The sequence below is a fragment of the Macrobrachium nipponense genome, chromosome 3 (genome assembly GCF_015104395.2).
Source record: "Macrobrachium nipponense isolate FS-2020 chromosome 3, ASM1510439v2, whole genome shotgun sequence".
NCBI lineage: Eukaryota > Metazoa > Arthropoda > Malacostraca > Decapoda > Palaemonidae > Macrobrachium > Macrobrachium nipponense.
The window spans coordinates 26,411,159-26,423,180 of NC_087202.1; the positions used below are offsets into that span (position 1 = coordinate 26,411,159).

General features: G+C 34.8%; 1 protein-coding gene across 1 annotated transcript in view; it reads left to right on the forward strand.

Moving 5' to 3' along the window:
- LOC135221665 (golgin subfamily B member 1-like) overlaps positions 1–12,022 on the forward strand; it is a gene marked incomplete in the record, with an annotated part of 242,075 nt that overhangs the window by 54,451 nt on the left and 175,602 nt on the right. Inside the window, 3 exon segments of the mRNA XM_064259372.1 lie at positions 1,205–1,315; positions 6,604–9,757; positions 10,425–10,605. Coding sequence (XP_064115442.1) covers positions 1,205–1,315; positions 6,604–9,757; positions 10,425–10,605 — 3,446 coding nt within the window.

Sequence of the window (12,022 nt, forward strand, 5' to 3'; positions counted from 1 at the left end):
TGTTGTGAAGTGGTATATGTGCTTCTCTGAATTTGTGACAAAAATCTTCCAAATGTTTAATGAGACTGGGAAAAAAGTGCCTAAAAAAGGGGAAAGGAGGCCAGCTAACCATTTAGAAATTTTGTTATTGAAAGCTCTTGCACAAGAAACGATGGGTCTGAATGGAAGATTGTCTTTGTGAGTTTTGGGATGGCCATAAAAGTAGGGTAATTTAGGATTAATTACTTTAAATTTCTCTAATAGTTCAATGCTGTTTTTGTCTTGGCCAATTAATCTTACTTTCCGAAAAAATTCTGTGGGAACGTTTTTTTAATAGTTCAGGTTTGTAGCTATGAAAAATACAAATTGTCCTAGAAAATTTGTCATTTTATGATGATAGTGAGACAAACCAGGAATTTGTGGATATTTCTGATAGAAAAATACAATGAGTAGGTGAATTTCCTGCGAATAATAGGGGTATATGTTCCAGAGAGAAATCCATAAATGCATGAATCCACGAATCCGGAGAACGCAAATACAGAGGACCCAATGTATATATTTATATACTAATATATATATATATATATATATATATATATATATATATATATATATATATATATATATATATATATATATATACATATATATACGTATATCTATATATATATATATATACTTTTTTATGTTTATCATAACATTTCATTTTAATCATTGTACATATTAATAACTTCAGTTAGATGTATTTTAAGATTTTGATTTTCTAGGAATTTGCTTTTTGTAAAATGTGCTTTTATTTAGTTACCTTATATTTAGGTAAATGATTTAATCCTTTGTTATCTTAGTTTTGCAGGTTCACTTTTGTCTTAATGCATGTACGGAAGTTTGATAATTTGGTGTGTGTACAGTTTTATTGTACTGTACAGTTCGTAGAAAAATGATTTTCACTTATTATGATAAGAAGGTTGAACATTTCATTTGGTTGTGGTTACTTATTATTGCTTTTTATCTCTTCTTGTAGAGGAAGCACTTGATCCCTATAAATTCATCACTGTAGAGAAAATCTGAAGTTTTCCATTCACCAAAGTGTGTTATGTAGTACAGTAGTTTTCCAAGCTTTGTCCTACCTAATGAGGTTGTATATTGTACAGATTAACTCACAAACAGTAGATATGGGCTTTGAGTGACATTTGCTTTACTAATAATAGGTGTATAATTTGCACAGAAGCTGGGAGAAGGGGAACCAAAGACTGATGAAGCTAAGCTTGAAGAAATTCTTGGTCTCCTGCACAACTTAACTTCCACTCTGTCTTCCTATGAACAACACCCACTCTTGGTGAGTTCCTTTTGGTTGGTAACTTGAGGTTGAATTAAATACTTGCTTTGTTTTTTACCCCTCCAAATGAAGAGTTGATGCCAAAAATTTTCAGTACATTCAAATCATTACTTTGCAGCCATAAACATTTTCAAGGTGAGTATTAAAAAAAGTCAGAATTAATCTGTAGGATTTATTGGCTAATTTGTAACATTTGTCTTGTGATATAACAAACACAGCATTAGGTTAGAAAATTCATTGAATTTATAATAAAACCACAGATAGTATTGTTTTAAATTACAATTCACTAATTGTAATTTAAAACATACTATCTGTGGTTTTGTTATAATCTTTGAGTCACATCATTATGCCATTATTTTTAGATACCCTTTATGTATATGGTATACTGCTTGTACAGTAGCATTAAACTAACATGTTTGTGAGAAAGAAAGTGTAGACTTTTATGTTTACATAATAAATTTATCAGTAGAGATTATACCAGGGGTAGTAGCCAGAATGTCCATAGCCTCCATATCCATTTCCTCCATAGTGAATTTCTAGAGGTCCTCTTAGGTACCCAATGGGACTGTATCCAATCATCCCATTGCCAAAACTTCTCAGTCCTCCTCTAAGTAGTGCAAGTCTTCCATGCAATCTACCACCTAATCCTGTAAGTCCGTATGATCCGAAACCAAGGCCCCCATGACCAATTCTGAAACCTCTATAACCAAAATCCCTTTGGTCATGTCCATGTTGTCCATAGAGTTTATGCTCATGATTTCCATGACCATAATGATTTTGTCCATGTCCGTGGGCAGTGTTGAATTTTTGCCCATGGTCATGCCCATATTCATGGCTGTATTTGTGTTCATAACCCTTGCTGTAACCCTTTGAATATCCATGTTTATTGCCATGTTCTGCACCATAACCATAGCCACTGTTCCCTTTGCTACCATAGTGGTCATACCCTCCGTAGTTCCCAAGGCCAGTGTAACTTCCGTAGTCATCATAATTTCCATATTTATCATAGAGATCACCATACCCTTCCCCATAAATTCCTCTTTCTTCTCGGATGCTGTTAGATGGTGACATGTCTTTGATATCAGAGATCTTGTTTTCTTGTGATGAGTTTTCATCTGATTGAAATTTGGTGTCCTTGGAGAGGTATGCAGAAATGTCTGAACTTGCCTTTGTTATTGTACTTTGTGTGTATGGGAATCTGAGGATGTGAAGTTGTTTAGCTTCTGATGGTTCAAGATGAATTGGGATGTTTTGTCCTTTATATATCATTTTGTCCTCTTGAGGGAAGCTCCGACCATTTTTCCCTTGTAATTTGTTATTTTTGCCAAGAGTCTTCACATCTTCAGGTGGAGATTCTGACAATGCTCCATGGGAAAAAATTAACTCCTCTCTTTGGTTGTCTTCATCTGCAAATTGAAACTGAATTTCTCCCTGATCATGAGGTGATGGTGTGCTTATGGTATTCTTGTTTTGGAGAGCTGGATCGTTTTTTGAGTCCCCTGTCTCAGTCAGCACCTCAGAATTATGCTGTGCAGGAACAGCATCTTTAACTAGAAGTACCGTATAGAGTGCGACAACCTAGAGTGGAAAGATGAAAAAATTATGTTAAGTGCAGAACATACTAATAATCATGAGTGAAATTGATTAGATTTCTTTATATGAAATGAATCTCATAAGAAATAAGCTAGGAATATACAGTTTAGTATTGTATGGAGTTATATACGTAATTATTAAGTCCAACAGGCTGTAAGATGAACATTAAGTGCAGACCTTACATAATAATTATGAGTGAAAATGATTAGATTTCTTTATGTGAAATTAATTTCATATTATAAAAATGGGGCTCTTTCAGAGGGTAAAGACAGAAGAAATGTATCCAGAATAGTATTGTGTTTAGAAGTGGAGTCAAGTAGTTGATTAAAATAACATTCACAGAACTATGAAAGTGGAACAATTTTAAAGAGGAAAATACCTATTATAGAGTCGGGAAAACACATTTGCAGATTTAACATTAGCCAAAACAATTGTGTGGACCAAGCATTGCCAAGGAAACTTCCACAGAATAAGTAGAAAAGAAGAAAACAGAGAACAAAATTAATAAAGATCAATAAAAAAACAGTGGATATAAACATACATGAACAACTATATTGCCTGTTAGAAAACCTGAGGTAGTGTTGCATGGCACTGTTTACAAATATGTACTGCCTCTTAAACAGGGAAATATAACAGAAATGTAAAAAATCATGTTTGTTTGTTTTTATGATCTGATAGAACTTAAAATAATTATATCTTAAACCAGAAGTATATTCACAAATATGCATTCCTTAATTTTCATCTTTACCCTTCCATCTTTCACATTTGAGATGCCAGTCATTAGGTACATAAGGAACCCAGGCTTCAAGATTAGTGTAATGTTTGCACCTTTTAATGCAGTAATGAACTTGCATAAACTAAGAATTTGGCCAATTAATATTAAAAAGTTTTACATACCTTTAGTATCATTCTGAACCTGATGTGATACTAACCCTATGGACTGTAAGAGGAATGTGCAGAAAACACCAGGCCTCTACTCCTTTTATATGAGAAAACAAGGAGGCACAACTTTTGTAAGAGACTTGAACAATAGCCCCTTTTTCCTCCATTGTCACTGTAGAACAGTAATGGGCGTAGTGAATAATTCTGTGATGCAAATAGATTGTGCATAAAACTCAAATCATTTTTTTGTGTTGCAGACTTATTATGTAGTATATTTTTTAAGAGAAAGAAGTTTTCTGCTTTGTGATTAGAAGTAATGTATAATTGAGTAATCTGCTTCATTTCTACGAATTTTTACTTTACAGTGTTGCTCATTAATTTGTTCAATCACAAATTTTTATTATTAGTAGAGTAAAAAAATGTATATGTACTGTACTCAATTTTGGTGTTATAAGTAAAGGAACATAAATTTGCAATAATAGATATATGCAATTATACAAGGAACTTTCATCTGTTCTCATTAGTTCTAATATTATCATAAGTGGAACTGATATATAGAGTATTATATGGAAACATATCTTGGTGGTCCTTGCAATGCTGTTACAATTAATAATGAATACCATTATGACAATAGGTTTCCATTCCAGAAAGGGCAAGTGAATGGTTACGGTTTTGGCAAAGGAAGTAGATGACTTGCACTTTCTATCGAGTTCAAACCCTTTCCCTTTCCCTCCTTATCTGTCTTTTCTCTAATTTCTTCAAAATATTCATATTGGAATGTTTTCCAATAAACTAACTAGTATATGGAAGCATTCTTTTCTTATCAAGGAATACTCTATTGATAATGCTTAATGTTGAGGATATTGACTTTTTTGTGGTGTATGTAAAGTTGCAGTTGTTAACTTTTTTCTCTTGATTACCTTTCTTAGAAACTGATTAGTTGTTAAAAAGCCTTTATATACTGTGCATACAAATTTTTTAAAGGTACAGTATAGTGTGTGTGTAAAATTTTATTGCTTCATCAAGCATCTTTCAATCACATTTTGCCTTCATTCATAGTCAGTTTGCTCAATATGATAAGTGGATTTCTGTGAAAAACTTAAGGTTTGTTATAAAAGCTAAGCCCAGTAATTATGGATGAGGGCTTGATATGATTGGTCTTTCTAAAACAATGTTTAAGGTAGTTAGTTGATACAGTTGTGTAGTAAAGTATAGTATGTACTATTGTTAAAAATGCACTCACTTTTTAGGACAAACAAAAAGTGTATTACTCACGTTTTTGTGACTGATGTACACAGGTTTTATATATTTTTAGGTTATGATTATAAGGTATCTCTTGCCATATGTGGTTGTGTGAAGTATTGCAACTTAAATTTTGTATGATAGCTCTTATTTGACAGGTCTGTTGTTTGTGGTGGTTTTCTTTGTACCCTAACTGACATTGAATCTATTTGTGAGCTTGGTCATTTTCATGCATATGGCTTCTTATTTTGTTTACTTTTGTCATGTAACTCTCTTTATAGAACATTGTAAAACACTAATTTGTTTTTGTTAACACATTAATAAGTGACATCCTTGTGGCTTTTGATTAGTGAAAAAGGAGCAGGTTATTGGATTTGATGTGGTCAGTAACCCTGATACATACAGTATTTTCAGCATGAAAGGTTTCGTTGTTAAAATGTTTTATTTCTTATCTGTGTCACTTTTGTAGCAAATATGGCCTTAGCTTTGTAGATAGCATGCTGGGTTATATGTATAGGATTATAAAATGGAGGGAAATGCTGACAGGCAGTCTGAAATTCTTTTTCAAGATAGTTGACCATCTGTCAGGATTTCAGCCAGTATTTCACTTGGCACATATAAATTATTAAGGATTGTAAATACCTGTTACAAGTCAGTGTTGGCTTGTACATAGCAGTAGCCTAGCTGTAGGTAAGTATGTGTTGAAACACACACACACACTGTATAAAAAAATTAAACTTGCAAAAATAAGCTTTAGTTAAAATCTAACTGCAAATAGACAGATGTAGTACTATTCAATAAACAATAAGAAAGTTAATTATCATTAGTGAACAATTATTTATTTCATTCATTATACTGTACTGTATACTAGTACTAAATGGAAATGGTAATGCACTTCAAACTAGGAGTTATACTGGCAGAAGGTAATATGCTTATGTCTCTTCTCCCACTTACATTCGTTTATCCAGAAGAAGAATGTAATAGTCACATGACTGCTAGGCATAGTACTTGTTGACTGTCATTAACCACTAATTCCATGTACTTTAACCACTTTGCAAATATTGTGATAGGCTAATCTTGAAAATTAATTGAAAGAGTCTTCAGTGATGGCTAGAAGAGAAAAACTTTTTCTTATAAGGACGCTCCTTTTTTTTATTAGTTTTTCATATATACATTATATGTAGTTATTTTAATCATCTCATTAACTGCTCACTGAAAACTGCTGCATATAGGCAACTTATTCACAAGGTGTAAAAGTATTTAATTAAATTCTTATTGAAGAATACTGCATAAAGTCAACTTAATCTCAAAGTGTAAAAGTAATACATTAAATTCTTACTAAAGAATACTGCATAAAGGCAACTTGTTCACAAGCTGTAAAATTAATATACTGAATTCCTATTGAGGAATAGTTCTGCATAAAGGCAACTTATCCATAAGGTGTAAAAGTAATACAAATATACATTAGATTCTAATCAAAGAATACTTCATACAGGCAACTACAAACTGTAAAAGTTGAGACTGACATTGTAATATGATTAAACAAGTTACTTTTATTTTCTATTCAACAGGCTTCAGCCACACAAGCTTCTGAAGTAGCAACATCGTATGCTTCAGCTTCACAACAGTTTCACCAACTCTTATCCGTTCCATCAAATAATGAACCCACAGGGCAAAAGCAGTCTCCCCAACAACAGTCTTCCCATGAGAAGTACAATATTCAATTGTCAGACAGCCAGCAGCAGCTTTCTCAGCACAGCTTGTCCTCCCTCACTAAGTCACAACAGAGCTTTTGCCAGCCTGTTGAATCTCTCCCTGTTACTGAGCATCTTTCACTTGATAGATTTTCTAGCCGTCCAGAAATTTTGCCAATTGAAAGAGGTCTCAGGTACTTTGAAGTGAATAGCATTGTGTCAGATGCTTTGCTAAGTCCCCAGATGAGTCAAGATTCCTTGAAATCTAATCTGAATACTCTTAGAGCAGAAGAAGGGACAAGGAATATATTTTTTCATTCTACACCACAGTGTTCTGCATCATCAGAACGACCACATCAGCATCATCAGGAGCCCTTCACTCATCCCTTGACAAAAGAAACTCGGTCATTAAGGAAAGATATTGATGATATTGTTATTAGGAAACAAGCCTTAGATTCTAGGTTACAGTCACTTATAGCTCACCGAGCATCACAGAAGGAAGCGGAGTGTGAACAGTCAGCAGCCAAGAGCATAAAATCTAATCATGTTCCAAAGAGCCAGAGTATAGATGAGGTTAGTGAAAAGAGGAAAAAATATCACATGAAAAAATACAAAGGTCATAGCAAGAGTCAGGATGACCCATCTCTCCAGTCAAGTGGTGCAGGAACATCCTTCCGTGACACATACTTAAGCATGATAAGTGAAGACAAAGATGAATTTCCAAGCCTTGTCATGGGTAGTTTTGAGCATGAGGAGAAAATTACAGAGCTTCGCAAAGATGAGGCAGACTTACCAGGACTTGGTGATAGTGGGTTGAGTAGTGAGATTAATTCCATTAATGCCACCATTCAAGAACTCATACGGGAAAATCAGCGTTTGCACACCTTTCTCCAGGGAATAACATGTGAATCCATTGCAAAAGTGGACCAACAAAAATTAGAGCTAGAAGCTCAGATTCAGTCTCTAAATGAAGAAAATCATTCCCTAAAGATGGCAATGAGTGGTGGAAGTACTGATAAAGAAGAATCAAAAGCAGCAGAAAATGAAGATGCTCTCACCTCCAAACAAGAAAATAAGTCAGTGACATTTCTTTTAGAGGATAAGAGTAAGAAGGCAAATAAATTAGAAGATGAACAAGATTCTGTTTATAAGCACAGTTCAAGAGGAACTGTATGTAGTCAAGGAAATTTTGATGAAATTGAATCTTTGTTGCAAGAAAGTGATTCTATCACTGCACAGCCCTGTAGTAATACTAATAATGCACTATTTATTGAAATGGAAGAGCAGCAAGAATTGTTGGATAAGATTAAAACCCTTGAGGATAAAGTTGATTATTTAACAAAACAGAATAATGATCTTTTAATTAAAAGTCCTCCAAAGATAGATGTGAAAAAAAACAATTTAGATAAAGGGGAACAAATGTGCAATCTTCAAAGTGATTTAAGAATAGATGATATGTCAGATATCTCTAGTTCGGACAAGTCTAATAAGGAAGTTGAAATTCTAAAAGGGAAAGTGAAAAAATTAGCAGAAGAGAAAAATAGACTAGAGTTTAAGCTTAATGATGAAATCACCTCAAGGGACATGGAGTGTTCAAGACTTGAAGCTCGAATCCGCATTCTTTCCGGACAGAATCAGTCTCTAACAAGCAAATTCCTGAAAAATGAAACAGATTTTCAGATGTTTAAGGCAAAGGAAAAGTTTTCCTTGAATTCTGGTAGTTTTGTTGAAAATGTTCCAGTAGAGAGAGACACTGACAATGATTCTGCCATCGGTGAAGTGGTTATTGCACCAGATTATACTAACAGTATCCTTATCAAGTCAACCCGTGTTGAGGATAAACCAAAAGTGGTGGTGGTAGAAGGTGAAATGGAGGATACCAGAATGCCACATGAAATCAAAATTGAGGAGCTGACCCAAATAGTTAATCATGTAGAGAAGGTTAAGAGTAAAGCAGAATTTGATGTTTTACCGACACATGGAACCGAGACCATCGCTAATAAATTTTCAGATAGAATTAATACTCTTGGTACTGCCATTGATAACCATGGTGGTGGTTCCAGTGACCATACTCTTGTAGAAGAAACAAATGGTGTTATGTTGAATCCTGACAAGAATGAAGCAAGTAATGAGAATGTCCAAACCCTGGGTATTGCAGACCCTGGGAAAAGTATAACACCAGAGTTTGAGTTTAGCAAAAACACTGCTGTTCATGGTGGAGAAGGGAGACATGTTACATACAGTTCTCAACAAAGCATTAAATCAATTGATCATCCAAAGTCATTAGAAGTGTCAGAGAGTGATGTTAATATGAATGTATCTGGGAATGGCATTGGTTTTAGGAATGAAGACAGTAAACTAACTGAGCAGCTGTCTTTACTGATGCAGCAGAGTGGGATACTAATGGAAGGTTTGAATGAAATAAGAAATTCCACAAAAATATCTGAAATGTCTTTTGAAACAACTTTGACTCACATGTTTTCAGAACACAGACAGATTATAGAAGAAATCAAACAAAAATTGGAGAATGCAAGATCCTCAGAGAGAAAAGAGTTTGAAGAGGAAATAGATAAATTATCAAAGGAGAAACAAGAGCTGGTGTCAGATTTAGAAAATAAACAAAATCAAATTGAATCTCTGAACATTAAAAATTGCTTACTTGAAAAGAAACTTCATTTTACTAGGAAAAGTACAGGGAATAAGGTTGAGGCAGAAGAAAAAACAAATGATTTATCTTTAACTGGTGAGGACAAAGATAATGAATCTGCAAAAGTCAGAGGTTTTCAGCAGTCTTCTAGAGTCAATGGTGACAGACAGGCAACAGACTCTTCATCAGGAAATGGTTCCCACTCCTTTGATGGGGCTCAGTCATTGGAAGAGGTGCCATTAAGGAGGCATACTTCAAGTGTTGACATTTGTTCTAATAAAGGTGCTGATTCAAGTGGGAATGGAGGAAGTACTCCCAGGAGACAGGACTTGTTGCTATATAAAAAGGAAAAACAAAACTGGGCCAGGCTTCTTGAACAGTCAGGTAATTTTATATATAAATGTGATTTATTTATGTGGTTTATACAGTATAAAAATGCTTGATAAAAAAAGTGTATAAATATTCCAAGCTATTCATGTTTATTATTTTTGTATCTGTGATATATCTGATTTTGACCCTTTGTGACAAATCCATTTTTTTTTCCATTTATTCTTTGTTGTTTGGAAAAGCGATTCCATCATGTATTATGTATATGTGTATCTGGACCAGTTAAAGGGACTTACCATTCATCTATACCATGACATTCTCAATTCAGTTACCTTAATATGGTGTCTAAATGAGGACAGACTAGTCATTCACTGGATGAATGTTTGGGAGATATTTGTTTTAGCTTTTTTATTTTGAAATTTAAACACAGCTTATTTTTTTGCAGACAATTTTTTATACTGTAAATGGCAAATGGAGATATTTGGTCACTAAATATTTTGATGAAGAAAACAGGAATGCAATTATATATTTTAAATGCCATTACCATACTTCTTATTTTCATTTAAAATGTGTGCGTAATAATGGAAGGTTTCAATGAAATAAGAAATTCCACAAAAATATCTGAAATATCACCTTTTTTATCAAGCATGTTTCTACTGTTCAGTCTACATAGGTCTTTTCCTGTTAACTGTGTAAAAATCTGTGTTATTTTTGCTTTGTGCAGAGGCTGAAAAGCAAGTTTTACGAGAACGAATATCAACACTAGTAAATGAGAATGACTGCCTAGCAGCAAGACTTGAAGAAGTAATGGGTGTATCTAGAAACCTAAGTGACCAGGTTCATAGTACCAAGGAACAGCTCTTGAAAGTGTCATCTGAAAAGGAAGACCTACAAAAGAAATTCAAGTAAGTGCTTTTTTAAATTTTGTTTTAGATGAAAATGATTAGTATGGTACATAATGATATTTGAAATATATGATAATCGCATTGATAATATTTAGAGATGTGTGTTGCCTCATTTTAGTAATTGTTCATACATGAACAAACCTTCAGTCTTAATAATAGGATCATTTTAGTGCCTAGCTGGATCCGGTTAAATCGCATATGGAAGCAAGGAATCTTGTGAGATCTGGCAACGCGTGCGTATATCGGGTGAAGAGTGGTCAAGGACCATGCACCTATGCTACAGCGTCAATCTTTCTTAAAACCACCTGGACGAGAGCTGTGGTTGATCTCTCTCGGCCTTTACCCGGTTCATTGCTCATTTTCACTTGTGTTTAAGTGTGTGTGTGTGTTGTTATTTTGGCTTCTTCTGCTCCTTCTCGGCCTCGTCAACGTGTGTGCCCTGGAACTCCAGATTTTCTGTGTTCTCGTTTTTTGGCTTCGGCTGTGGCGGGTCCCCACGTCACTTGTAGTAGGTGCCATTCTAGCATTTGTACAATAACAAATCCCTGGACGGAATGCCGTGCGTGGCCTAGAGAGCAGTGGAAGATATTTTATAGTAAGAGGGAGCATCGTAAGGGTCTACTTTAAAGTGTCATCTGAAAAGGAAGACCTACAAAAGAAATTCAAGTAAGTGCTTTTTTAAATTTTGTTTTAGATGAAAATGATTAGTATGGTACATAATGATATTTGAAATATATGATAATCGCATTGATAATATTTAGAGATGTGTGTTGCCTCATTTTAGTAATTGTTCATACATGAACAAACCTTCAGTCTTAATAATAGGATCATTTTAGTGCCTAGCTGGATCCGGTTAAATCGCATATGGAAGCAAGGAATCTTGTGAGATCTGGCAACGCTTGCGTATATCGGGTGAAGAGTGGTCAAGGACCACGCACCTATGCTACAGCGTCAATCTTTCTTAAAACCACCTGGACGAGAGCTGTGGTTGATCTCTCTCGGCCTTTACCCGGTTCATTGCTCATTTTCACTTGTGTTTAAGTGTGTGTGTGTGTTGTTATTTTGGCTTCTTCTGCTCCTTCTCGGCCTCGTCAACGTGTGTGCCCTGGAACTCCAGGTTTTCTGTGTTCTCGTTTTTTGGCTTCGGCTGTGGCGGGTCCCCACGTCACTTGTAGTAGGTGCCATTCTAGCATTTGTACAATAACAAATCCCTGGACGGAATGCCGTGCGTGGCCTAGAGAGCAGTGGAAGATATTTTATAGTAAGAGGGAGCATTGTAAGGGTCTACTCTTCCTTCGTGGGAGCATTTTTCTTCTCTTCCTGATGCTTCGTCTCCTGCTGCGGTCACACCCCATGCTAGTGTTTTGCCTTTGTCCCCTTCCTTTTCTTCCATCGATTCTTCGTTGGAAGTATCGGG